Here is a 24,824-nt window from a genome sequence, read left to right as displayed (position 1 = left end):
ACTCTCACAGACATGCTCGCGAAGTATGTCTCTTCTGACCACACTGACTGGGACCTCGCTCTACCGTTTGTCACCTTTGCGTATAATACCTCGCGCCACGACACAGCCGGTTCTTCGCCATTTTTGCTTCTGTTCGGCCGAGAACCAGCACTGCCCCTCGACACAACCCTCCCTGTTCACGCAGCGCCCACCAGTGAATATGCCCTTGATGCCGTCGCCCGCGCTGCCCACGCAAGGGAAGTTGCCCGTGACCGCCTTCTGCACTCCCAAGAGAGTCAAAGGCGTTTGTACGACCAGCGACACCGAGACGTGCACTTCCCGCCTAGTTCTTTGGTGCTTCTATGGTCTCCGTCGCGTCAGGTCGGCCTGTCGGAAAAACTGCTGTCTCGTTACACAGGCCCCTACCGAGTGCTTCGTGCCGTGACTCCCGTCACCTACGAGATCGCCCTGACGCCCCAACTGCTTCCCAGTCCAGTGATATTGTTCACGTTACACGACTGAAGCACTATCACCCTCCCAGCGATGACATTTAGACGCTCCGGGACGTCGCTCTGCCGCCGGGGGATTATGCTACACACGTGTGGTATTTGGTTGTTTGAACGATGCACGCGGGCGCCATCACTCGAGAAAAGAAGAGGAAGAAGGAGCTGGACTCGCGCTGTGAGTCTAACCGGTCAGCGCTGCAACCGCTGTTGTAAATACAACCTGTAAATAGTTGGTAGTCTTACTGACTGGTTCTTCGCGTAACAATATGTTTACTCTATCTCGCCTAGAGGTGGCAAAAGCTAGGGTCAACTATAGAGTTTTGGTGACAATGTGATAAGACGATATCCGATGAGTTCCCTGTGGCTATTCCTAGCAGAATTTTATCCGCCGTTTCATCGGACACTCGTAGCCGGTTTCCTGAATGAAAAAAAAAAACATTTTGTTGAACAAAATAAGAAAAATTACCAGAACGCACGCAGAAATGAAACCTTGAACAACGAAAACGACAAAAGGACGCACATTGCGTTCATTAAGCAGGGGAGCGCATCTGTTCGTTAAAACAGAGCACATTGAGTGCGAGCGTCCCAGGTGTTGGGCACGCAAAGTGAACCAATTAGCAGAAAACAATTAGGCGCGCGAACAAATAACATTTTTATTACTGCGCGTTTGAACTCCCCTGGCGTCGAAACAGCTAGCGCAGTTCTGACAGAACACCATAGATGACGCCAGTCCACGCCTAAAATATCGGACATCTAGGTTTAGAGGCATAAAATGCGCAATCCCCTTTAGAACATAACACGCGCCTTGTGATGCCCGAAAGCTGGAACTCAGCAGCATATGTAATAACAGTAACCGTTGTACGGAGCAGCAATGTTTCATGCGCACGGCGTCTCAGACAATTCGTATCGAAGGCGTGTCATTTGAATGGCATTTGCGATTATCGCCGCAGCCATGCTAAATTTATTGACGGAGAAATCGGCACAGTAGACATCTTGCTGTAAGAGATTAGAAATTAAACTAGAAAGTACTTTTTTTGTCATTGCAGCCTGCTTGAAGGAGACACGTCAGTGACAATAAACATAACATTATTGCTACAAAGCACCACTAGGGTGGATTCTGACTTATTTTTTTATTTTACAATTTCAGTACTGCTGATATCATATTCAAGGTGCAAAAGACAAATGGAGAGACTGAAATCAAGCTGAGAGTTCTCGATGGTAAGATAAAAAGCATTCGGTGGAGACACTTACATTGCTTGCATATGGGAATGCGAAGGCATTATAGCGGGTGTAGACTTCGGAACGTCATAAATGCGCTCATTGCATGCATCAACGTGCTCATTAACGCGCTGATTAACGCACGCACTAGGCCTTTAGTCAACCAGAATCATGGAGCCACCACGGTATCAGGGAAACATTCTCGCCTCGCACCCCCGAAGCCGGGTTTCATTCCCACCAGGACCAAAATCTACGAAATTTTCTTTTCAAAGGCATTATTTGCTTTGTATACAGCAACCTCCCTGAGAAATACCACGTGAATCCGAGCATTTTTTTTCACCTGTTTTTACTTTTTGCGCCGAGGGCCATTTTTGGAGCACTTTTTGTGAAACGCCGACGACGAATGATTTTCGCGTAAAGCTGTCGCATTAAGAAAAATCAGGAAATGAGGTTTTTGCACACAATTTGTAAATAATAACGAATTAGTGTGTTTTTATTATAGCAATATGATACTCAGAACAGATGGGTCACGGCTCATTAAAAAAAATCAACTACATAACAGTTGTGTGCAATATCACTCAAGTAATTACATCATTAGGGTTTCTGTGAAGCATGCACAGCTGTTGATTTATGTTTTGGGTTCTTCGTTTCAGGGTTTGATATTTTTGAAATTTAGTGGGTAAAATTCGGGTGTTACTTTGGAACATGAAAGCCGCGGAGAAATTGGTGTTGTATGTTGTCTTGCCGACAAATCGGGAACAAATTGGGGGCTCTGCTGTCTGGCAAGCCAAAGTTCGGGATTTTCCGCAACGTGTGCGAACAACTAGCTCAAGCAGTGACCGCCTTTTGGCGCTCACTGCTTCAACAAGCAAAGCTACCTAAACTACCTACACAAGCAAAATCACTAACAGTATCATGTAATAAGAAACGGAGTTGTCCGCAAACTATGTGATTTACTCAACTCTAGCAAGGCTCATTGCCATGCACTATAATTACGTTCAAAAGTAATCAAGTTACTCCAAAAACAAAAACAAATAGATCCAAAGAAAAAAAGGTCACAGTTTCGCCCTAAGGGCGAAGCAATGAATGCGATAGCAACACAGCAATGTCATACGAAGTAAGGTGAGCGGCTTTGGTAGCAACAACACGCAGAACTGTTGTCGACGCCATCGGCGTTTTGCCCGCGTTAGCTCAAAATGCGTGCGGCGTTGGTGACTGTTGCTGGAGCCTCTGATATAAATAGGCACTTGGTGCCGCAGCTAAACGTCGCCTCCCTTCCCTCCCCCTCCCCCACGGCCTCTCGCGTGTCCGAAGAAGGCGCGTTTGCTCTACATATATGGTGATTGTAAAGGAGAAAAGAGACGCCTACTTCTGCAGCCCTTAAGCGAGCACGGCGCAGAACGCGCGTTTGTTCTCCGCCGTGCGTTCACTCCCCGTGAAAGACGCGCCCCTCGCGCCCTTTCACTCGCACATACAGCGTTCGGCGCGCGGCGACGATTTGGCGCTGAGCCGTGCTCCCTCAAGGGCTGCAGAAGATAGCGCCAACCTTTCCCTTTCCCTCAAGAACCACTTACTACGGCGACGATTTCATCTCCAAATGACGTCATACGGAACCTCACGGCGACGGCGACGGCGACGGCGACGCCGACGGCAGAAATCTGCTTTTGAGTGTCCATATAATTGCTATCGCAATAAAAAGTACAAAGCGCTGTGCACACGGGCATGCGTCGCAGGAGGTGCGATGTTTTTGCGTACATCGCAGGCTCTTGTTGACGTACATGATCATTCTTACCTTTTGTCGTTTTGCCTTTACTGGTTCCCAATATACGCCCTTGCAAAAAAAACTATTCATAAATTGTGGAATAGCGCTGTTTTGAACGTAATCTAGTTGGGTAAACATATTCTCAATGCCACGTCTACATTAGGCAAGGCAGAGCTAGCGACGTCAGCGCGGCGTCATTTCGCTTCCAATCGTTACTATCGTTTGCATGTAACTGACGTCCGGTAAGTGCGATGCAATTGGCCACTGTCGTATCGAAATAAAAACAGCTACTAGAAAAGTAACAAGTTTTCAATCACAAAATGGCCATAGGTGCTGGATATATTGTACGTTTATCTACGCCAATCATTGCTTCAGTGTTAGGTGAAAACCGGAATATTCCATCTTTATATCTTCTTATTACGAATATATATATATATATATATATATATATATATATATATATCAGGCGCGTAGCCAGGGAAGGGGGGGGGCTGATGGGGCTGCAGCCCCCCCCCCCCCCCCGAAATTTTTTCCCGGCACCCACCAGAACAACCACCGGCACCGGGAATCATTAGGCATTTTGTCTACAATGTCTGTTTCACGCTCGAAAAGACATTTCGGCACGACCCTTGAGAAATCGAGCTGGATTTCGTGGCAACGCTTCTGCGCTTGGAGTCACATAACGCAAGGAGCCCCATCCGAGCACAAAGTTTCAAGGGCTTTTCGACAGCGAACGGGCGCGTCGCGGCATCTCGCAGCGGCCGTGGAATCTACGGAGCGCATGGATTTCAATTGCGAACTTTGTGGGTATAAACTTTACGGGTTTAGTGTTCTTTTAAACTTGGGCCAACATGCGCACACTGGAGCCCTCGTATTCACGCCATTCCATAGATGGAGGCACGCGCTCGCAATCTTCTATACACGAAAATACTAAATATCACCGTGACTGTCAGCTGGCAGCCGATAAGTTTCTCCTGTAATGGAGCAGAGGCCACCCCTGTGTATGTGCCGACTGAAGAGGAAGACGAAGTATCGTGCCGTGATCGCGAGTGAGCCCCGTGCTACAAAAAGGCCTTGCAGTGCCTACCTTTACGTAGCGTTCTGGCAACGTTATCGACGACAATAAACCTCGTCGCATTGAGCGGTAGCGACGTAGGGTGATTGGGAAAGTCGGTATAGGGCAGCGGCACACTTAAAGGATTGGGTAGGGAGGTTGTAGGAGCTGCAGGAAGCGCTTCCGATATCTGATTCCGGATGGCTTGCTGTAGCGTTGGACTCAAAGCTGCCGAAGGTGCGTAGCTATGAGGCAGCAGCGATAGCTGCCTGGCCACCTCTTCACGAATAAAAGCTTTTATATGTTGCGATGGGGTCGAGTTGGGCAGAAGGTCCGCAGAAATCGCAATGCTCGAGACAGAATCGGCATGCTTAATGTTTTGGCGGGCGATGGAACGTTGGCGGCGCAGCTCTTCAAATATCTGACATAAGTTAGTAAGGACGGGCACGCTCGTTGGGCTTTTTGCCAGCAGCATCTGGAATGCGCCGTCCTCTATGCCTTTGAGGATATGCTTGATCTTGTCATCCTCTGACATGGTGGGATTTACCCGCTTGCACAAATCGAGAACATCCTCTATGTAGCTGGTGAATGTCTCTCCAGGCTGCTGTGCGCGCTGGCGCAGACGCTATTCAGCGCGTATCTTACGCACAACGGGGCGATAAAAGACTTCGGCAAAAAGTGTCTTAAATGCTGACCAGCTTGAAAAGTCTGATTCGTGGTTGAAGAACCACAGTTTGGCTACGTCGGCGAGGTAGAAAGACACTTAGGAGAGCTCAGACTGGTCGTCCCATTTGTTATGAGCACATACACGTTCGTACAATGAGAGCCAGTCTTCCACGTCGTGTTCGGCGATCCCACTGAAAATGAGTGGGTCGCGATGAAGAGGGACGCCGGCGCAGACGACAGTGGCAGCCGGTGGTGCAGGCAACGAAGTGGCTGGATCAGGCATAGTGCCGGTCGACAGTGTTGGTGTTGGCAGGGTTCGAGTGCGGAGCTCCAGGACGAGGCGCAGGATCTCAGCAACCTCCACCAAATGCGACGAGGTTTATTGTCGTCGATAACGTTGCAAGAACGCTACGTAAAGGTGGCACTGCAAGGGCTTTTTGTAGCACGGGGCTCACGCGCGATCACGGCACGATACTTCGTCTTCCTTATCAGTCGGCACATACACAGGGGCGGCCTCTGCTTCATTACACTCCAAACATTTTCAGGAAGCGCACCCAATGTGATCTATCAGCTGGACCAGGGCAGGCAAAGTAAAATAAGAGAAAACAGAAGAAATTTAGCGGCCTATTATTGAGACAGTTCTTTTTAGCGGGCGACAAAGTCTGGCTGTTCGTGGCCATAGGGACAGTTGTCCTATGGATTAAAGCAAAGCCCCGGCTGCAAATACTGGTATTTTCAAAGCGCTTCTTCGCATGCGAGCTAATTGTGGAGATACAAATCTGAAGAACCATTTGGAAAGTTGCCCCAGTAATGCCTCGTATTTAAGCCCAGATGTACAAAACCACATTGTGGAAATTTTTGGTGAAATCATCAAAGAAAGCCTAGGGGCAAAGGTAAACGCCGCAGCTACTTCTCCGTACTTGCTGACGAAACGACGTATATTGCTGGAATCGAACAGCTTACTGTTTGTGCAAGGTACCTAAACAAGGATGCCAACGACATCGAAGAAGTGTAGTTAGGTTTTAGCACCAGAATAGATGCCCTCTCTCATTGCGACTGGAGGTTCTGTGTAAATGTGTACAAACTGCTGAAGATTCTAGTCACCCTTCTCTTGACCACTGCCAGCGCAGAACAAATATTTTAAAACCTGAGATTACTAAAACGCTACTTGCGCTCTGCAATGTCTGAGAAACGCATGGTTAGGCTGAATCTCTTATACGCCCACAGAGACATCGGCATCAACGTGTCTGAAGTCATTGACCGCTTTGCTAAACTTCCCCGCCGAGTGAAGTTTGTCCTTTAGACAGCGAAGCAGCACAGATCAATTCATGTAAAAAGCTCTGTGTCTTCAGAACTCGTAATTATGAAAACGTATGACTGTCCATTAGCTTTTAAAACCACCGAAATTTTCACCATTTATTGTAACAGCTAGCGTCATGATCAAAATTATCATGCGAATACGAAAATTACGAGGACAACAATAACCAATTTTGACCGACCTTGCTCATTGAAAGCCCGGCCCAAGCAGCGTTTCGCAACAAACACACTCGGATATTGGGTAGTTCAACTTGCCACATCACCTGTGGCTTTCGTTTGTCCTTTTCTTTGCTTTTTGGCTACCTGCTTTTTTCTTCTTTTTTGAAGCAAAGCAATAGCATTCTTTGATTTTGGGTGCATAATAATTGTTGCCACTGTACAGGCAGCTAAAATGCACATTTTCGTACTGATTTCTGCACCTTCCTCTATTATTCTACCCATATAGTGCTGGCGCGACTGCAGCATGGCCCAAGTACATATCACGATCTCTGCGATCATAGCATTGTTCTTGCCTGGATCGTCTGTCTTTCTTTTTTTTACTATCTATCTAGTTTACTATCTGTGACTGAGCAACATGTTTACTTGTCTTGCTTGACGCATTATATACAGTGACGTTTGCTTAGATACGTAGATTTATTGGATACTTATACGTACATTTAAATATCTTGTTGCGAGGTTTTGTGTATATACAAGCAGTGAACTTTGTTTCCAGCGACACTTGTTTGCCCTTTATTAAGTTGTATCTTCGCATTTGTATATTCCATTCTATCTTCGCCTTTCTAATGTATATTTTTGCAGAACTGTTTTTTATATGTACTGACTGTTGCGACTATAATTTTGGTGCAATTACTCACAATACACGACTGGTAACAGCTGCTCCTGCGCAATCCATTACAATGAAGGACAGCGTCATTGAGGTTTTTCCCTGGCCGTTGCATATGTACAAAAATGTAAACAACGTTCGTGAATGACATATATTCATCAAAATATTGTCCTCAACTTGTTAATTTCATGGCCTTTATGGTTTTGAACTGATATAGTTCTAAAGTTCGTGCGATATTTTCTGTACTTATTAAAAAGACAAAAAATGCGGAAGCATTGATATCAGTTATTTCTGCCACAATTTTGGGGACGTACGAATATATTTTTTATGAAAAATTTCATACTTGTAATCACAGTGCGTAGCGTTCAATAATTCGTTTGCAGCATCTAATGTACAATGGCAGTGGCAATGCAGTTATTATTCATGTATTTGATCCCTCGACAAATTCTATAAGGAGGAGGCCGCGCTGCAACCTGAGCCCATCCCCCCCCCGAACAAAATTTCTGGCTACGCCACTGATATATATATATATATATATATATATATATATATATATATATATCACCTAGATAAACATATTCCTTTACAGACTCTAGAGGCTGACTGGCGATCCTGAATTCTTGTTCCCTTGCCAGGCTATTGAACATTATCTTTGTCTTCTGCATATTCATCTTCAACCCAATTCTTGCACTTTCTCGATGAAGGTCCTCAATCATTTGTTGTAATTCCTCTCCATTGTTGCTCAATAGGACAATGTCATCTGCAAACCGAAGGTTGCTGAGATATTCGCCGTCGATCCTCACTCCTAATCCTTCCCAGTCTAAGAGCTTGAATACTTCTTCTAAGCATGCAGTGAATAGCATTGGAGAGATTGTGTCTCCTTGCCTGACCCCTTTCTTGATAGGTATCTTTCTACTTTTCTTGTGGAGAACCAAGGTAGCTGTGGAATCCTTGTAGATATTTGCCAAGATATTCACGTATGCCTCCTCTACTCCTTGATTACGCAATGCCTCTATGACTGCTGGTATCTCTACTGAATCGAATGCCTTTTCATAATCAGTTACTCACAGGGGACCCTGATCATGAGAAAGAAATTTACAGAAGAATAAAATTGGGTTGGAGTGCATACGGCAGGCATTGCCAAATCCTGACTGGGAGCTTACCACTGTCGTTGAAAAGAAAAGTGTACAATCATTGCATTCTACCGGTGCTAACATATGGGGCAGAAACTTGGAGGTTAACAAAGAAGCTCGAGAACAAGTTAAGGACCGCACAAAGAGCGATGGAACGAAAAATATTAGGAGTAACGTTAAGAGACAGGAAGAGAGCGGTGTGGATCAGAGAACAAACGGGGGTAGACGATATTCTAGTTGACATTAAGCGGAAGAAATGGAGCTGGGCAGGCCATGTAATGCGTAGGATAGATAACCGGTGGACCATTAGGGTTACAGAATGGATACCAAGAGAAGGGAAGCGCAGTCGAGGACGGCAGAAAGTCAGGTGGGATGATGAGGTTAGGAAATTCGCAGGCGCAAGTTGGAATACGCTAGCGCAAGACAGGGGTAATTGGAGATCGTAGGGAGAGGCCTTCGTCCTGCAGTGGACATAAAATATAGGCTGATGATGATGATGATGATGATATATATCACAATACTTCAATATTGTAATGTATCTTAACCACTGGCTCCCAAGATGTGTGCCGCGTTCATTCGTTACATAACACCTGCATTTAATATTATTATTTATGGCAGGGCTGACTTCAGCGAGAAATTTGGCTTTGCCGGTTTTTATAACTTTCGTTTGGTGTGAAATAATGGCCCAATATCGGGTTATAGAGTCTAGAGTCTCTAGAGCCTGTAAAGGAGTACGTTTATCTAGGTCAGTTACTCACAGGGGACCCTGACTCACAAGACGCTCACAGAAAGAAATTTACAGAAGAATAAAATTGGGTTGGAGTGCCCACGGCAGGCATTGCCAAATCATGCATGGGAGCTTACCACTGTCGTTGAAAAGAAAAGTGTACAATCATTGCATTCTACCGGTGCTAACATATGAGGCAGAAACTTGGAGGTTAACAAAGAAGCTCGAGAACAAGTTAAGGACCGCACAAAGAGCCATGGAATGAAAAATCTTAGGACTAACGTTAAGAGACAAGAAGAGAGCGGTGTGGATCAGAGAAAAAACTGGGATAGCCGATATTCTAATTGACATTAAGCGGAAGAAGTGGAGCTGGGCAGGCCATGTAATGCGTAGGATGGATAACCGGTGGACCATTAGGGTTACAGAATTGATACCAAGAGAAGGGAAGCGCAGTCGAGGACGGCAGAAAACTAGGCGGAGTAATGAAGTTAGGAAATGTGCAGGCGCATGATGGAATACGCTAGCACACGACAGGGGTAATTGGAGATCGCAGGGAGAGGCCTTCGTCCTGCAGTGGACATAAATATAGGCTGATGATGATGATGATGATAGGGTTATACCCCAAAACGAACGTCCCTCTTTATATTGAAAGCATGTGAACATATGAAATGCTCAAGTGCTGCTTTAGGTTGAAGAGATAGACATGCAAGAAGTTAAAATAAGAAATTCTTGAAACGTATGGGAACTATGATCAGAGAAGCGGAGGTCAGCCAGTAATTATTTTAGACACTCCTCGCTGCGAAATAATGATTGATAGACATATAAACAAGACAGAAACTATGCCCACTTTTGTTTAGTTTAGTTGTTAATTATTAAGTAGTTTCCCGAAAAACATTCGACGACATCAATTACGAAAGGAAGGCTTACAGTAATCATACTTTAATTTCAATCTCTACATTGTGTACGGATGTATCAAGCCCCGTAATATACAACAGCCGTAACTATCCGGGCTAGCCGTGGTTATTGAAACGTAGAAGTGATTGTCGCAAAGCTTGTAACAAAGGTTTCGAATTCAATGTGTCGGTGTTCCAGTACGAGGGTATTTTCTCAATGTAATGTCCAACCAGGTACATTGCAGTGTACGCTATATATATATATATATATATATATATATATATATATATATATATATATATATATGCTGTACGCGAAGTTGCAGTGTTCAAAGATAACAGTGTTGGCGAATGTGCGCCCATTTTCGTGGTAGCTTTTCCTTTGATTTCAATATTACTGAACATGACCGACAATGCAGAAGCCAAAAAAGGTACCTCCGATGCGAAGCCACGACCGTTTTGTCTAAACCAGCGGGCTAAGACAGTGAAAGTAGGGAGTGCGGAGAAACTGTCTCTTTTCACTGTGTGCGGCACGCAGTATCGCTTGGGCAAACATTTATAATAAACTATATCGAAACGGGTAATCGAAGGGCCTGACATGATTAATCACCGCAGCAATATGAACGCACCACGATAAAATACGCGTGGACGTGTGACAAGCGCTTGGCACATGCTCACTTTATTTCTTTCGTGGTTTGTTTTTTGCGCTCTTTAATAAAATGGAGCATGCGCCAGATAGGTATCGTGAAAGTCTTCTTGAACTAAGTGCTCTTATGAAATACTCATTCTAGTAATAGGTTGGTGCCAGTCTTGGGATCTGCACAGTCGCAATACATAACAAGTACGGCCTATTTGAACTTTACACTCTCCCTAATACTAGATGATTTTAGAATGTTGAAGTATGTCTGCCTTCAAATTACCACTTCAGAAATCGAAATTCAGCTTTAGTACCTCCATTTTTTATGAAAGCATGCGGGGAGAGTTGTCTCGAGTCTTAACTATTCACAAATAATTATTGCATTGAAAAGCGTGCAAAGGAAAAACTTAACCATCATAGAAGAATGAAATAATTCGAGCTACCTAAAATATGGAGCTGGTTAAGTAAACGTCATAAATAATGGTACCTAAAAAAGTTTCTGTAAAAAGTCCACAAGGTGTATCTTTCACAGAGCAAGCCCCGCTGCCTTTCGACTTCAGGAGAAAATACAAGGTCTTGGCTGCAACGTCGACATGCGCTGTTTTTAAGATAGCCGAAACCATAACTGGTAAGTTATGCAGGCGACTGATACTAAAGAAAGAAAATTGCAGTAACATAGAGTGCACCAACTTTTCAGCAAGTGCTTCGTCGGCAAGGCAATATTTTTCTTCCCTATTACCTGATTTCCGGCATAGCTGCAGTGGCATGTACATGAACATTAGAATTGTGAAACTCAAATTCTACATAAATAGACCTGAGAAAAAAAAACGGAAATGGGCTACATTTAAAGCAGTGCCTCTTTCTTCCCTAATTAAAAAAATGAAGCTGGTGAAAGTTAACATTACCAATGACGCTTTTTCTTCCGGGAAGTCAGTGTAGGACATTCTTATGTTGTAGGATGCATTCTGTTTTCCGAATAGCGTTACTGTCCTCGCACATTAGGTTTACAGACATGATGCGACAGAAATTGTTGTTTCGAACTTTAAAAAAATGGTCCCGTCAGGCAGCATTGCTGACATAATATTTGAAAAAAGGTGTGTCAAGGATTCTTTTCAGTCATAATTTCTGTACTGCATATATCTGGAACGAGGGGTTTGTTTTTCTTCCCCCGCCATAATGTCAATTGAAATCCATATTGTTTCTATGTATGAAAGCTACAAAACTAGCGGGAGCCTAATTTTTGTTTTCATAGATGAAGACGCTATTACATGCATGTCATCTGCCTTGTAAGAAGCATTACTTGGGTCATCTGCTTCCGTCTACTTGAATAACGGGGCGTGAACATGGACGAATTTGTAAATTATAGTAAACTTGCAAAAGTGGACTACCAACAGGAATGAGTCAATAAGACAAGTTCAATAAAGGCGTCGTTATCTACATTTCTCGTTGATTGGAATGTTGACAACCTATATACCACCAATGCAAGATAATCGGACACAACGCAATGGTACAACTCAACACAACTTAATAGATACCAACTCGCCCAACTTTCAGTACTAACGCAATGGTATGTTTGCAAGACCTTCATACATTTTCAAGTTACTAAAGAGATGCATTTATTATAGCTCCTCTCGACTAATTTCAAATGTGCAGAGTATAGACATATCCAAGCCTGTTATTTTGTAACAAAATAATTTCTTGAGACAAATTTTTTTCTTGCGTTGAGAAACCTCAGTGAATATTTTGGGGGGGGGGGGGGGTACTTATTTCAAAGCCGAGTTTTTGTTGCCTGTTCCTTCGACTTTTGCACTCATGCTGCTATTTCTGTCTTGCTGATTGCCCGGTACCAGACATAGTTGAAACTATAGCACCAGATATTATGCAAAATATAACGCACACAGAGGCTGCCCGGCGGGGTAGGTGATCTACGTAAGCGTGCATGAGGGTGCGTCGCAGTGCGCAGCACGCGTTGATGATGCAGCACATGCTACTGCATTCCCTGCAGATTTACGTGAGGTCGAACACAAATACGCCGCGGTGTTCATGCCGTCGTTGTTATATCGTCACCTTCATTTCACTGTGATCACTGCTTTGTAGTCATACCGTTGTCACTGTTCCACCGTCTTCAATATATCGTCGTCACGGCGTTTTCACGTCGTCAGCAGGCGGGCACTATCACGCCTTATCTACATTCCGTCGCCATTCTCTGCTTCAAAGCACCTGTGCAAGGTTATATAACATTAAAAATTATTATAGGAATGTTATCGGATTGTTTTTGTGCGATTACCAGTCTTTGACTGCTTTAGGTAGCCGCCGCGGTGGCTTGGCGACTATTGTCTATAGCTGATAAGCACGACTGTGCGGGAAGAAATCCCGGCCGTGACTGCCACATTTCGATGGGGGCGAAATGCAACACAACGCCCGTGTCTTGTGAATTGGAGGGGGGCGGGAGGCACGTCGAATGTCCCCTGGCGCTTAAACTGAAGCCGGAGTCCTTCCCTACAGCGTGCCTCATAATCGAAATCATGGTTTTGCCACGTAAATTCCCTGAATTTAATTGACTACTTCGGGCGTTCGAGCCTATACTTTTATCTATTTATCTTTTTATGTACCGTCTTAAGCCAACCCAGTGACCAAACTTGTCTAGTACTTACTTAGCGGCCGTACGCGTTCGTCGTCCTTAAAGCTTCGTCATTTGGCTCTTGTCATGCACTCTACCCTTGCTAACATACGGAGATTCAACTTGCAGGCTAACAAAGAAGCTCGAGAAACGCACACACACACACACAAGAAAATGTTAGGCCTAGCGTTAACAGCCCGGAAGAGAGCAGTGTGGATGAAGGGCAAACGGGGATAACCCGTATTCCAGTTCACATTAAGAAAAACAATTCACCGATGATTACGATACTCCCTAATGCGAAATTTGAGCGCAGCTCTGCACATGTTTTCATTTCGCGATATACGTATTGTGGCATCGCACCTATCCCCGCACCGACTGGCAGAGCCGCGATGCGCGACGCTATACTATATAGACCAACCACACAGATACCGGGCAGCTTATGCAACCGTAATCTTCACCGGGAAACGCTTGTTGCGAACGCTATGCGAGAAGGCGAACTTTCTGGTTCTTTTTATTTTCCCCACTCGGCCGGTGCCGCCGTTGCCGCGGATGCGTAGATGGCGGCCGTATCTGGCGCCACGTCGTAGCGGTCATCATCCGTCTTGAGCGGCACCACGCATTTCTTCTCACGCTGCGCTCGGCCTTCGCTTTCATCTTTCTCGGTGTTCGTTCGCTCAGTTACGCCTAGGGACAACGCCGACGCTCGCCGCAGCACCGGGCGCCTAAGAGCTGCGCTCTGAAAAATGAAGCTTTGCAGGCCATGTAATGCGTCGGGCAGATAACCTGTGGACCATTAGAAGTATGTGTGCCAAGGGAAACGAAGCGCAGTGGAGGAGGACAGAAAATTTGTTGGGGTGAAGATTTTAGGAAATGTGTGTGAGCACATTGGTATCAACTATTGCGCAAGACACTGGTAATTGGGGATCACTGAGAGAGGCATTCGTCCTGCAGTGGACGTAATAATATGCTGATGATGGCTTTACAAGCCCTAATTCGTATTGACAAAGTAGACGGAAAGTGACATTATTAGAAAAAAAAAATTTGCGGGGACCTCCGAAATAGTTTGCTTCGTATTTATATTATTGGTTTGCCATGTAAAATTTGATAATTTACTGCAGAGAATAGTCCCTGTTGCCCGATTGTATGTCACGAAATTGTTAGAAGCCAACTGGAATCCATGGTCTGGTATTTGTATAAGAGAGTACACAACGAAATGTTTAGTACAACCTTCGTTAGAGCCACAAATGTCACAACGTGTTATTTCCTGATAACGTTTCACGGTTGCGTAAGCTTCAAATCAGTCGACAATGAACAACGCTGTGTAAACTACCACTGTTAATAATCTGCATTCTTTTAGCATTCACACACATAGCGTGACAATATTGATCGGGACAATAAAAAAAAGTTCGCAATGTCGAACAATGGCGTCCTCGTACATCCCGCTGGAGACATTAAAACATCTAACCTGGGGAGGTATGCTGTAACAGTCCATCTATTGGACATGTCAGTTTCGTCTGCAACTTTGGTGCTGATTGGCTCGTGGCTCCTGCCAAAACGCACTCCAGTCCAGCCAATGAGAAGTTCAGCAGCAGACGAAATGGACAAGTATACTAGATCGACTCTTACAGACGGACTATTTTCACATGTCAGAAATATTAGTCCCGGTTTACTAGTAACGTCATTGTATACTTGCCACAAGTTTGTCATACAGCTTTTGTGTATAGGTATTCAGACTGACACTGAACCTGAGCAGCTTCTGTTGTAACAGAACTCGTATAGTTTCGCTCTTTGCTTCAATGCATTCGATCAGGCACATATTAAGCTCTGAATGGGTGCAAATGGAACTTATTGAGTTCACAATAACTATGGGTTTATGCAGATTGACGCATTAAGACAAGGAGAATATCGATGTGAGAAGGAGATTATTGATGTGATGTAAAAGGCGAGCTTGGCGCCTTTACGGAGATATGGCAACTCCTCGTCGCTTGGTAGAGAAATACATTATCACACATTTTTGCAACAAAGTGTTGCACAAATGTATCTTCCAGAGCAGACTGTCAGGAATTATACAAAACTATGTACATGAGTCCGGAAACCCACCGAAGATAATCACGTGTACATTTGCGTATGTACACAAGTACTTCGAATTTTCCGAGGACACCTGCAGTTTACAGTTTCACAGACGGGTGCACACACCGTGCCTTCATCATACGCATACCTAAGATACAGCATAAACATTTGCCAACATAGCAATTTTCGACATGCATCACACATTTATCTATTACAGAAGGATGGTTTAATTTAGACATAAGATACGGGTGGCTCGTAAGATAAAAGTTGATGTGCCAAGGAATGTACTCTCCGCGTTGTTGGGCATGGTTGGAGAAATTTCTTAAGGTTGAATGGTCGACGCTGTAATAGAATTTATTCTGTCCTTACTGTTCGCTTTGAAATTTCGTTCCTTGGGCACTCGAGAAGAAGGTGTACCTTTAACTATCGCTGATTATTCACGCTTAAAGACACTAAAATGACGCGTGATGCACGCACGCGCGATATATTTAAACATGCGAGAGGCCGTACATCTTCCTGTGAGTGGCCACAAGTACTCTGCAGACTAGGGGCATTTTTTATCCCGCAAAGAAAGGTAACGCTATGCGCTGTATAAAGCCGCAGGCGATTCAGTAAAGGTTAAAATTTTTTGTGATTTGTCAGGCTTGGCGGAACTCGCAATTCTTTTTATGTGCCTATAATTAAAAACTGCGAAGTTTTAGGACTGCTATTCAAGCTAGTTTTTTTTTTTTTTTGCCGTGACGGCATGCTATCTATTTCGGGGGCCAGCGTACTTCACTAGGTGCAAGAAGAAGATTTGTTACTCTTATTTCCAACTCTGGCGCCCGGTTTGCAGCTGCATACTCAGCAGTGTTTCCAGGAACATTGCTGTAACTAGCTGCTATTACTCTTATGTGAAAAAATTGTTTTCGAATGCAAGGTGAAAGCACTAGCCATTACCACTACACTTATCTGTGTAAGATAGCCAGTAAGAAACGCTCGCAATTTCATAATTTTTACTTTTCTGCGGTAGTTTTTGCTGATTCTGAATTGTTGCTGTCTCCTTGTGAAGAGGCTGTTAACAATAACCGACGTCGCATATTCGGGGTTTCCATTCGTCACATAAAGTACACTCATATATATTAGACAGTTTCTTGCTACGAGCAAGCATTAACACTTTTGCATTCTCTTTTTTTTGTGCGTGTGTGATTGGTGAATTGTTTTAAGGGGATACTTGTCACTCACGCCATATTGTGTGAATTTATAAAATAATATAATGAGTACAAGTTTCAATTTTGATTTAAAAATATAATGATTTCCTCGTTCTCGTGGCTCTTCACAAGTTCAAGCCTAAACTAAAGTAATATCTTCACGCAGTGCAAGAAGGTTGTGCTGTACGTTTTCCCATTTTTACTGCGTATTTTAATTCACATTTGGCAATTTAGCAAAGCAACCCTCCGTATTTCTTAGTAGATTCAATTACAAAAATATCTACAAATAACCCACGAAACGCACACTGCACACTATATAACTCCATTGTCCACCATTTTATTGCTCGTGGTATACACTAATACGTTTCCAGACATTGCAATTGCCCCCAGGTCTCCCATAATAAATTGTCCAAAAGTTCGGCAATGCCATTTGTTTTGTGATCCCGTAATTTACACGGCTGCTTTACAAGAGGGAGCTACACTTATATGTTATTTCCAGGGTGCAATACCGGTTGCAGACTAAAGACAGTGTGCCAACCTTGTCCTCACGACATGCCTTCGAACACCCCCCCCCCCCCCCCGCCACCCCTTCAACTTAACTGTAAAATAGGTTTGGCTCCTTTCCTGCCCTTGCCATCTGCTTACCAAGCTCTTACGTGTTGTGTTACAAACATTCTGGCCGGAGTTCGACAGTGCTTCGTCCACACAAGTTCACTATTCCCGCTATTTTATTGCGGCATTTTCCTATATCATGCGCCCATTGCCTAGCAATTTTTCTAAAACGAAGGATTCGTGAAAACTTTATGAATGGCCTTTTTCGAGTGTTCTCGTCTTGTCCTGTTGCCTGGAATTTACGTTTACATATCGCAGAAAGCATGCAATTTTTCATGGCTCTCCCTCATAAGTTAACGTAGGCGCGCTCAGCTGCGTATACATTACTGAAGCAGGGTGCAATGTGTATGTTTCGGAACCTGTATGCATTGAACAGATAATTGTAGGATGCCTACATTATCGAGGCAAGAGAATGGAGGTGCAATATTAAAACGTGCGTAGTTTTATTCGAAAAGGGTTTAATGTTCATAAACATTTCAATGTAAATAAGGGCATTCTGTTTTTTTTTCGTTCTCCATTAAATTGCTTCGCCTTGCTTGTGATTTTATGCGTACGTAGGATATCCCACCTAACCGCAATCAAGCTGGCCAACGAAAAAAATGTTTAAAAAACGAGGACGACAATACGATCCTGAGACCTACTGTGTTAGGTTGTTATACCTCTGATGTCTGAACCCCGTAGCTCTTATAAATGTATCTGGCACAATGTTATTTTATTCATTTTGTTATTTTATTCGTTGACTAACTTGGCTAACGTTAGCTAGGGTACACGGTTTATATGTTGCTGTTATGCAAACCGCATTAAAGCCAGTCGGCCGGCATATGGTAATCCTATCTTTGTCGTGCCTAATCTGCCAAATTTTGATTATAGTGAGCCCAAATCCACGTCGTTGTGGCATTCGAGCATTCTGAAGGATTTAATTGTGATTGGTTTACCATGTGCATTTACCTTTTTTTTTCATGCCTTACTGTAGGGGAATTTCTATGTGCCCTATGGGGAGTTGTGGATGCCCACCACAATGATGAAGACGACTGCTTCAACGCAATTGAAAGGCTATGTCTGCAACCACTTACTGATCTATTTCACGACAGAGCCAACTGTGGGGAACAGTTCAATATGACAGAAGTGATGAACTGAAGAGACGAGATATCCTTGTCATGCGGCAATGCGTGTTTTATTTCTTTTCATAAGCAATGCGACATTGCATTTTGAAAGATAGCCAACGTTGTTTCAGTTGGAGTAATAAATGTTCTTGACGCTTTTAACCGCTGGACAAATAAAGTTTATTCCTATCCTATCCTTGACGCTTTTAAGTGGAGACTTGTTGCTCAATTGACTTCTGACTATAATTTTTGTATGACAAACGTTACTATGCAGCTTTGGTTGTATTGGAGCTTACGATCACATTCCAAATATTGTGGTCATTTATGCTAACTAATAACTGTACTATAAAAATGGTGAACGACATGCACGTACGAACGATTGTTTTAGTGCAGCTTTTGAATAATTTCACGATTGCGTTTATTATTAACCGCGTAAATTCTTACTAGGCATGCTTGAATCTCTAGCTATTAGGTTTAAATGTTGAAGAATATTCCAACGCAGTAGCATCCTCTACTGGGGGTCCTATAATAAATCAACAGCTAGAAAATGGTTGAGGCAACCGCTGTTTGCCAAGCAGTCTGCCTAATACATATATATATATATATATATATATATATATATATATATATATATACATTGTGATCTGATTGAGCGCGCGATAGTCGACACAAACGCGAACGGAGCCATCTCTTTTCTTTACCGGAACCACGGGAGAGGCCCACGAGCTAGATGAAGGTCACATTATCTTTCACGCAAGCATGTCAGCAATCTGTTGTTCCATGACCTTTCGTTCGGACGGCGATACATGATAGTGGCGTCGTCGTATTATATGGAACCATTGGTGTCGATGCAGTGTGTAGCCACAGAAGTTTGGCTAAACACCGGCGAACAGCTATCGAAACAGGCTTTGTGCTTCGCAAAGACAGCCAGTAAGGCTTCGGACTGCGAGGTTGTTAGGTCAGAACCAAGGACGACTGCGGGAGGGAAAGGATCATCTACGGTCTGTACGGTGTACACGGTCAATCATGTACGGTCTCATGTGACGCATGGTCTGCTGGTGCATTTGATCGGCGGTGATAATAAAAAGGCGCGGCGATGTGTATTTAATTATACCAGCGCGCTCGTCAATACAAGGACAAATGAGCTTTTTAAAAGCGAAGCTCTCCTAGCCTACAAACCAGATTTGCTGCTGGATGATTCAGTGGGGGACTGCATTAGGCGGAACATTGAGGTTCTCAGCGGTAAGAGGTCTATGACGTTTGGGTTAAGGCAAAGGTTTATGTGTGGTGGTGTGTGTGATATGGAAACGACATGCGGTGGAGCGCGTTGTGCATTGACCAGTTGTGAAAAAGGTTACTCGTGGAAAGTGGGTATAACGTTATTGCCTTGGGACACCAGGTATATGCCTACGAAGTGTGCTGGATACTCTTAGTGAAAGTATAAAGAGAGTCCCCCATTACGCAGAGCGCCACGTCTAACAAATGCATGGCTCCAAAACGCAATCCAACGGCGTAAAAGACTGAGGGGCCGAAGATGCACCACGCCGAGATGGTGCGGATTTACTACGCCGCAAATCCTTACACTGAGTGTGTATACGCCTGCTGGCCTCAAAGCGCGAGGCCAAGTGTTGCAATATATCTGCTATGGAAGCCACTCAACATTGAAGCTGCGCGCCAGCGAGACAAGTCATTGACTGAGGTTTAACTCTTGTAAACCTAGTTATAACGAGCAAAATGTCTGTTAGACTTGGCTTTGCAAAGACTATGCACACAGGGTTTCGTTATTTCACGCTTCCGCGCTTGTTAAGCTTCTCTACAATGTGCTAATCTTCCCCTCCCTTTGCTCCGGTGCTTCAGCAGCCCACTTTGCCTTTGCTTGAGATTTCGCAGCCTGCCGTGTAGCTGTATATACTGGATGCTTGGATTCAGTCTGGCGCTCGCACTGAAGTGCACGTACAGACGGCCCAGCCAGTGTGTCATCCATGGCGAGACTGAGCGACGAAGCGCCGGCGAAGCAGCAGTTAAACCTTCGCTTAGTCACACAGTACCGCAGCGGCGAGGCTCCGAGCGAGCGCATCTTCGACACCTTTCAGCAGCGGATCACGTCATGTGACGTCACACCTGCCACACTTGCGCACCGGCGGCTTGCAAGGTCACGGCGACGCGATGAATTACCTTGCGAGACGTGGTGTACTAGAGCTTTCGCTCTAAAACAATACACTAACAATTTTGAAGCCATGATAACACAACGCAAAGCGTTGTTTTTAGCTAAGAATGCAATTAAATAACATTCGTCCACGTGGTTTCACGTGGCTACAAGGTGAGCACTTAGTTTCTCGTCTATATAAATCGGCTAGTGTTATAGTATATGATCCCGGAATAAGAATTCGATAGAGTGCATACGCTGCCTTCATTACACCCAACACAGAATAAACAATCAATGATTATTGTTAGTCGCCTAAAAGCGGTACATACCCAGTTGGACATACCTATTGACCCAAGTTGGCGCCAAAGAGGTCAAAAACGAAGAGGCTTCTGGTCATGTATTACTGTGTTTGTGATTGAATAGTTACGAAAGAGGCTTCTGGTCATGTTCTTGAATAGACAACTTAAGCCACTGCATACCTGCACCACGTACGTGAACATTATTGAGTGCCACTGGATGAACATGTGCCTAAGGGATACGGATACGGATAAAGAAGCAAGAACGAGAGGCAAGAAGTGAAAATGTCGGTAACAGAAAATTGAAGTCAGCCACAAAGAAGTGTTAAAGTAGGCATCAAAAGTAGCGGAATGAAGATAAATAAGAAAAGTTTGCAAAATGAAACCAGAGTGTATCTTGATTGAGGCGAGCTGTGCTACAGAGAAGTGAAAAAACCTTCTCTAAAAAGTTGGCTCCAGCGAAACAAAAATGGTAATAGGGTATGGTGCTGTATTTCTCCAGTGTTAATCGTGTATATGGTGAGGCCGCGGCCTGTACTTCAAATGGCCTAAACGCCTAAAAAGTTCAGCAGCTTTCACAGCAGTCTAGGATGAGAGCGCCTATCTGACCATCTGTGTTGTAGTAGTCAGTTGCCTTTGCGTTCCACTTCTGCGAGTAATTGGTGGGCGTTGGTGCAGCGTTGTGTACTTTTTTCGGGAAAAAGCGACTGCCCGTGTAATATTGATTGATACGCAACTGTGTAAGTGAAACTTGTCGCGTGAAAACCGCCGCGGTAGACCAGTGGCTACGGCGTTTCACAGATGCCCTTGAGGTGGCAGATTCGATTCCAGCGACAGCGGCTCCACATCAATGCAGAAACATTCGTGCACTGTGACTTAGGTGCCCGCAAAAATCACAGCTTGCCAGAATAATACCGGAGGCATCTTAATAGTAATATCGTGGTTCAGGCACCTGAAATCCCAGACAGTAATTCTTTTTTTATTGAAACAATACTGATACTCAGGACATACTTGGTCACACTCGGCACATATACTTACGTCGAGGACACCAAGCAGTTCTTATGAGTTGTGATTGGGAAAGCATTAATGTCCAATTCAAGACCGCTGCGCAGTCCATCGAGTTACGAACTCCTCATGGGCAGGGGAGCGCGTTCAGACACTTGGCCAGGGCCTTCTAGATAGCACAAGGCTGGTGCACTTCGATCTGTGACGTCATAGACTGTAATGAGGAGACTCCCGCTTTCCACCTTCATATAATTGGAGGTGGAAAAAGTTTATCCGATGTAGCCCAAAAGTATTCTTCGGATAATATAAAAATTTGGTGCAAACTTTACTGCCGCGCATGTGAATGTGGCACAAATTCTTTGAGGCAAATACCACGCGCACGTTGCTATAGATGGTTGTCGTTTGCACAACTAACTCGAGTGCCTGAAAACGCCTTGAACACTTTAGTTATTGTCAAGCTTTTGGTAGCTGAAAGAAGACACTGAAATTCCGTAGGAAAGCTCGCTTCTTACTTCCGATGGCTTGTACGAGTTGAAACAACTCTGGTTTCTGCTCTGCAATGCACGTTCGACTACTCATAACTTTACGTGTCGTTTTCTATACATTTCTTGTAGCTAAGGCTCGCCTGCCTAATTGATGCCTGCATGGTATATTCAGGCATTTGAAGAGCTCTAATGGTATGGAAATTGGCAAAGGCCCATTTCGCGCCCAAACCCGTCTTGGTCTCACATCAGTTATAATAGAACTGCGTCTATAACCCATATCTCGGCGATACTAAGTGCTCGTATTCTCTCTCGTTCAAGTCATCAATTTTTGTCCTTTTTTGTCAATAGCTATATATGAGCAACTAGTCCTACGAGGAATGCTCCTACCTACAGTGACAGTCACGAGGGACCTGTCCTTTTCCTGCTTATCTTTGTATGAATATAATTATGCACCCATATTTAACTACCTAATTAATTTTATGTATTACCGCCTAGGACACAGATAAATGCTAAGATAACTAAAGAAACTGCAACTGCTCATAAAATTGTTACCAACAGCAGCAACAAATATAAATGTACATTACATGAATAGAACATTCTGTAGTAAAACAATAACTGTGTTGATTTACGCCAGTGAAAAAAGGTAAAACTTATAGATGGATAAAAATAGGAGCGTCCATAACATAAACGCGGTCATATAGTTGATGTGGAGGAGCACAAGTTTTCATGAAATGACGAGTTAGCTTCTTACAGAAAAAGAAGTGACAATATCATATGCCAATCATTGTTTACCATTGCAGTGGGGAAAGAAGTGTGATTACCACTGAGGTGGAGACATTATTACATGCTAGTGGGTGACTGTGGTTCAAGAGAGCAGTTGGTCTGTGGAGTGGTCTCGGCAGGACTTGACGTGGCTGTCGGTGATAACAAACTATGTCTAGAAGGCACATGCGTCTGGTTATGCGGCGTGGTCCAAGCAAAAAATGCTGATTGTTTGTTTCAATGAAGTGATGTTGATGTTCGAATAATGTTCCCAACAGAACAGGTGGCACGATTTTATATGGCTTTCAAACGAGTGCTTAGGTATTACTGATAAGGGTTATAGCGCATATTCTAGTTTAGGGACAACAATTCTACGGTTTTAATTTGAGGAGATGATGTTTTTTTTTTAATATCGCTGAAGATGCCCAATGTTACGTGAAGCATGAGCAATGGTGGTTTCAATGTACGGTGTCTAAAAAAGCGAAGGTGTGAGATATACTCCGATGTATCTATAACATGACGTGGTTTCGAAATCAACTGAGTTGATTTTATAGCGGGCAACTGTGTGCATGGAAAGAATGAGATTCACTTGTGCTTACTGATGTTTAGGACTGTGCGCCACTAATTACGTAACTGAAGTAAGGATTTCAGGTGACCCTGCTACAAATGACCTGTTATGAAATTGCAAGCCATTGGACATAAGCAGCGGGAAGTAATCATTTACTTTGTGCCTTAAACATTACGGGCCCCTAAACCACCTCTAATAGTAAAAAGAACAAGCGTTTCAGGAGAAGGCGAAGCAATGCAAGCGATTGCAAGGCTTATCATTGCTCTCCATCTCTTCTTACGACATTCCAACAATGCGTGAAAGCCACGTGGCCCGACGCAGCGCGCGAGACACAGCAGGGCAAGTCGTGTCACAACGGTGGCCCAATGAGGAATGCTGACAGCAGCGTTGCAGGTATGAAACGTCTATGCACACATTCACGCTGTATGGAACGATTATATAGCTGCACGTAACGATCACCCAGCAGTGGGAACTAGTGGAAACTGCTGGCCTTGTTCGAGCTGAGAAGATTTGGCAAAGCGTTATCGTTCATTGACTTGGTTTCGCCGCTGTTGCAGGGAAACGCACAGCCCGTCTCTGTAGGCATTCGAACCATCCATGCTCGTGCCACGCACCCTCTGTCAGTACGAGGACCGCATGACGTAGACGACGCCAACAGCGGTGTCGAATGCGCGAGAGCGCCTAGATTGTCTGTACAATTGTTATCGCTATAATGTTTCCCTGTCTATGCTCAATCAGTTAATTTCACCTGATGTAGTGAGTGTTGCTGTGCGATAGCGGCGGCAAAAACGGGTAGCCAAAGAGCGCATAGACTTAATAAGCGAAAGCGGACGATGCTTCTATACAAGGATATAGAGCGAGTATGTCTTTCGGCACTGACATAGTGTCGGCTCGTCTTCTATAAATACACGTGACAAAAAGGACAGATTGCCATTGAAGTGCGTCATGAAGGGGAGAGAGGAAACCCTGTTTTAGGCTCTTCTTTATTTACTGAATATTAAGCTGCGTTCATATGTTTGGATTGTTTGTTAGTGTGGTACACATTTATGACATTAAGACTTCACACGTCACTATGTAAACTATTAAGGAGTGCATTTTGCATTACTAATACACTTTTCGTTAAAATAGTTTTTTACGCTTCTATAAACGAGATGTTGACTCGTGTTCACAGTGACAGTGACAAGAACATTCATTGGTCCTGAGAAACTGGCCAGGGGGTGCCGAAGGCTTCCTCAGGTCAAGTCGGTGGTTC

At 44.1% G+C, this 24,824-nt stretch overlaps 1 protein-coding gene across 1 annotated transcript in view; it reads left to right on the top strand.

The window, feature by feature from the left end:
• Positions 1-18,356, top strand: part of LOC125946853 (uncharacterized) — a 51,639-nt gene extending 33,283 nt beyond the window's left edge. The window contains exons 5-7 of the mRNA XM_049670943.1: positions 1,633-1,703; positions 11,248-11,343; positions 18,181-18,356. Of these exons, the coding sequence (XP_049526900.1) occupies positions 1,633-1,703; positions 11,248-11,343; positions 18,181-18,344 (331 nt within the window). The 3' untranslated portion in view covers positions 18,345-18,356. The remainder of the gene's footprint in view (positions 1-1,632; positions 1,704-11,247; positions 11,344-18,180) is intronic.
• Positions 18,357-24,824: the final 6,468 nt, after the last annotated feature.

Source organism: Dermacentor silvarum, chromosome 7, assembly GCF_013339745.2.
Source record: "Dermacentor silvarum isolate Dsil-2018 chromosome 7, BIME_Dsil_1.4, whole genome shotgun sequence".
Lineage (NCBI taxonomy): Eukaryota > Metazoa > Arthropoda > Arachnida > Ixodida > Ixodidae > Dermacentor > Dermacentor silvarum.
Note: the sequence above shows the minus strand (reverse complement) of the source record. Positions and strands in the feature narration are given on the sequence as shown.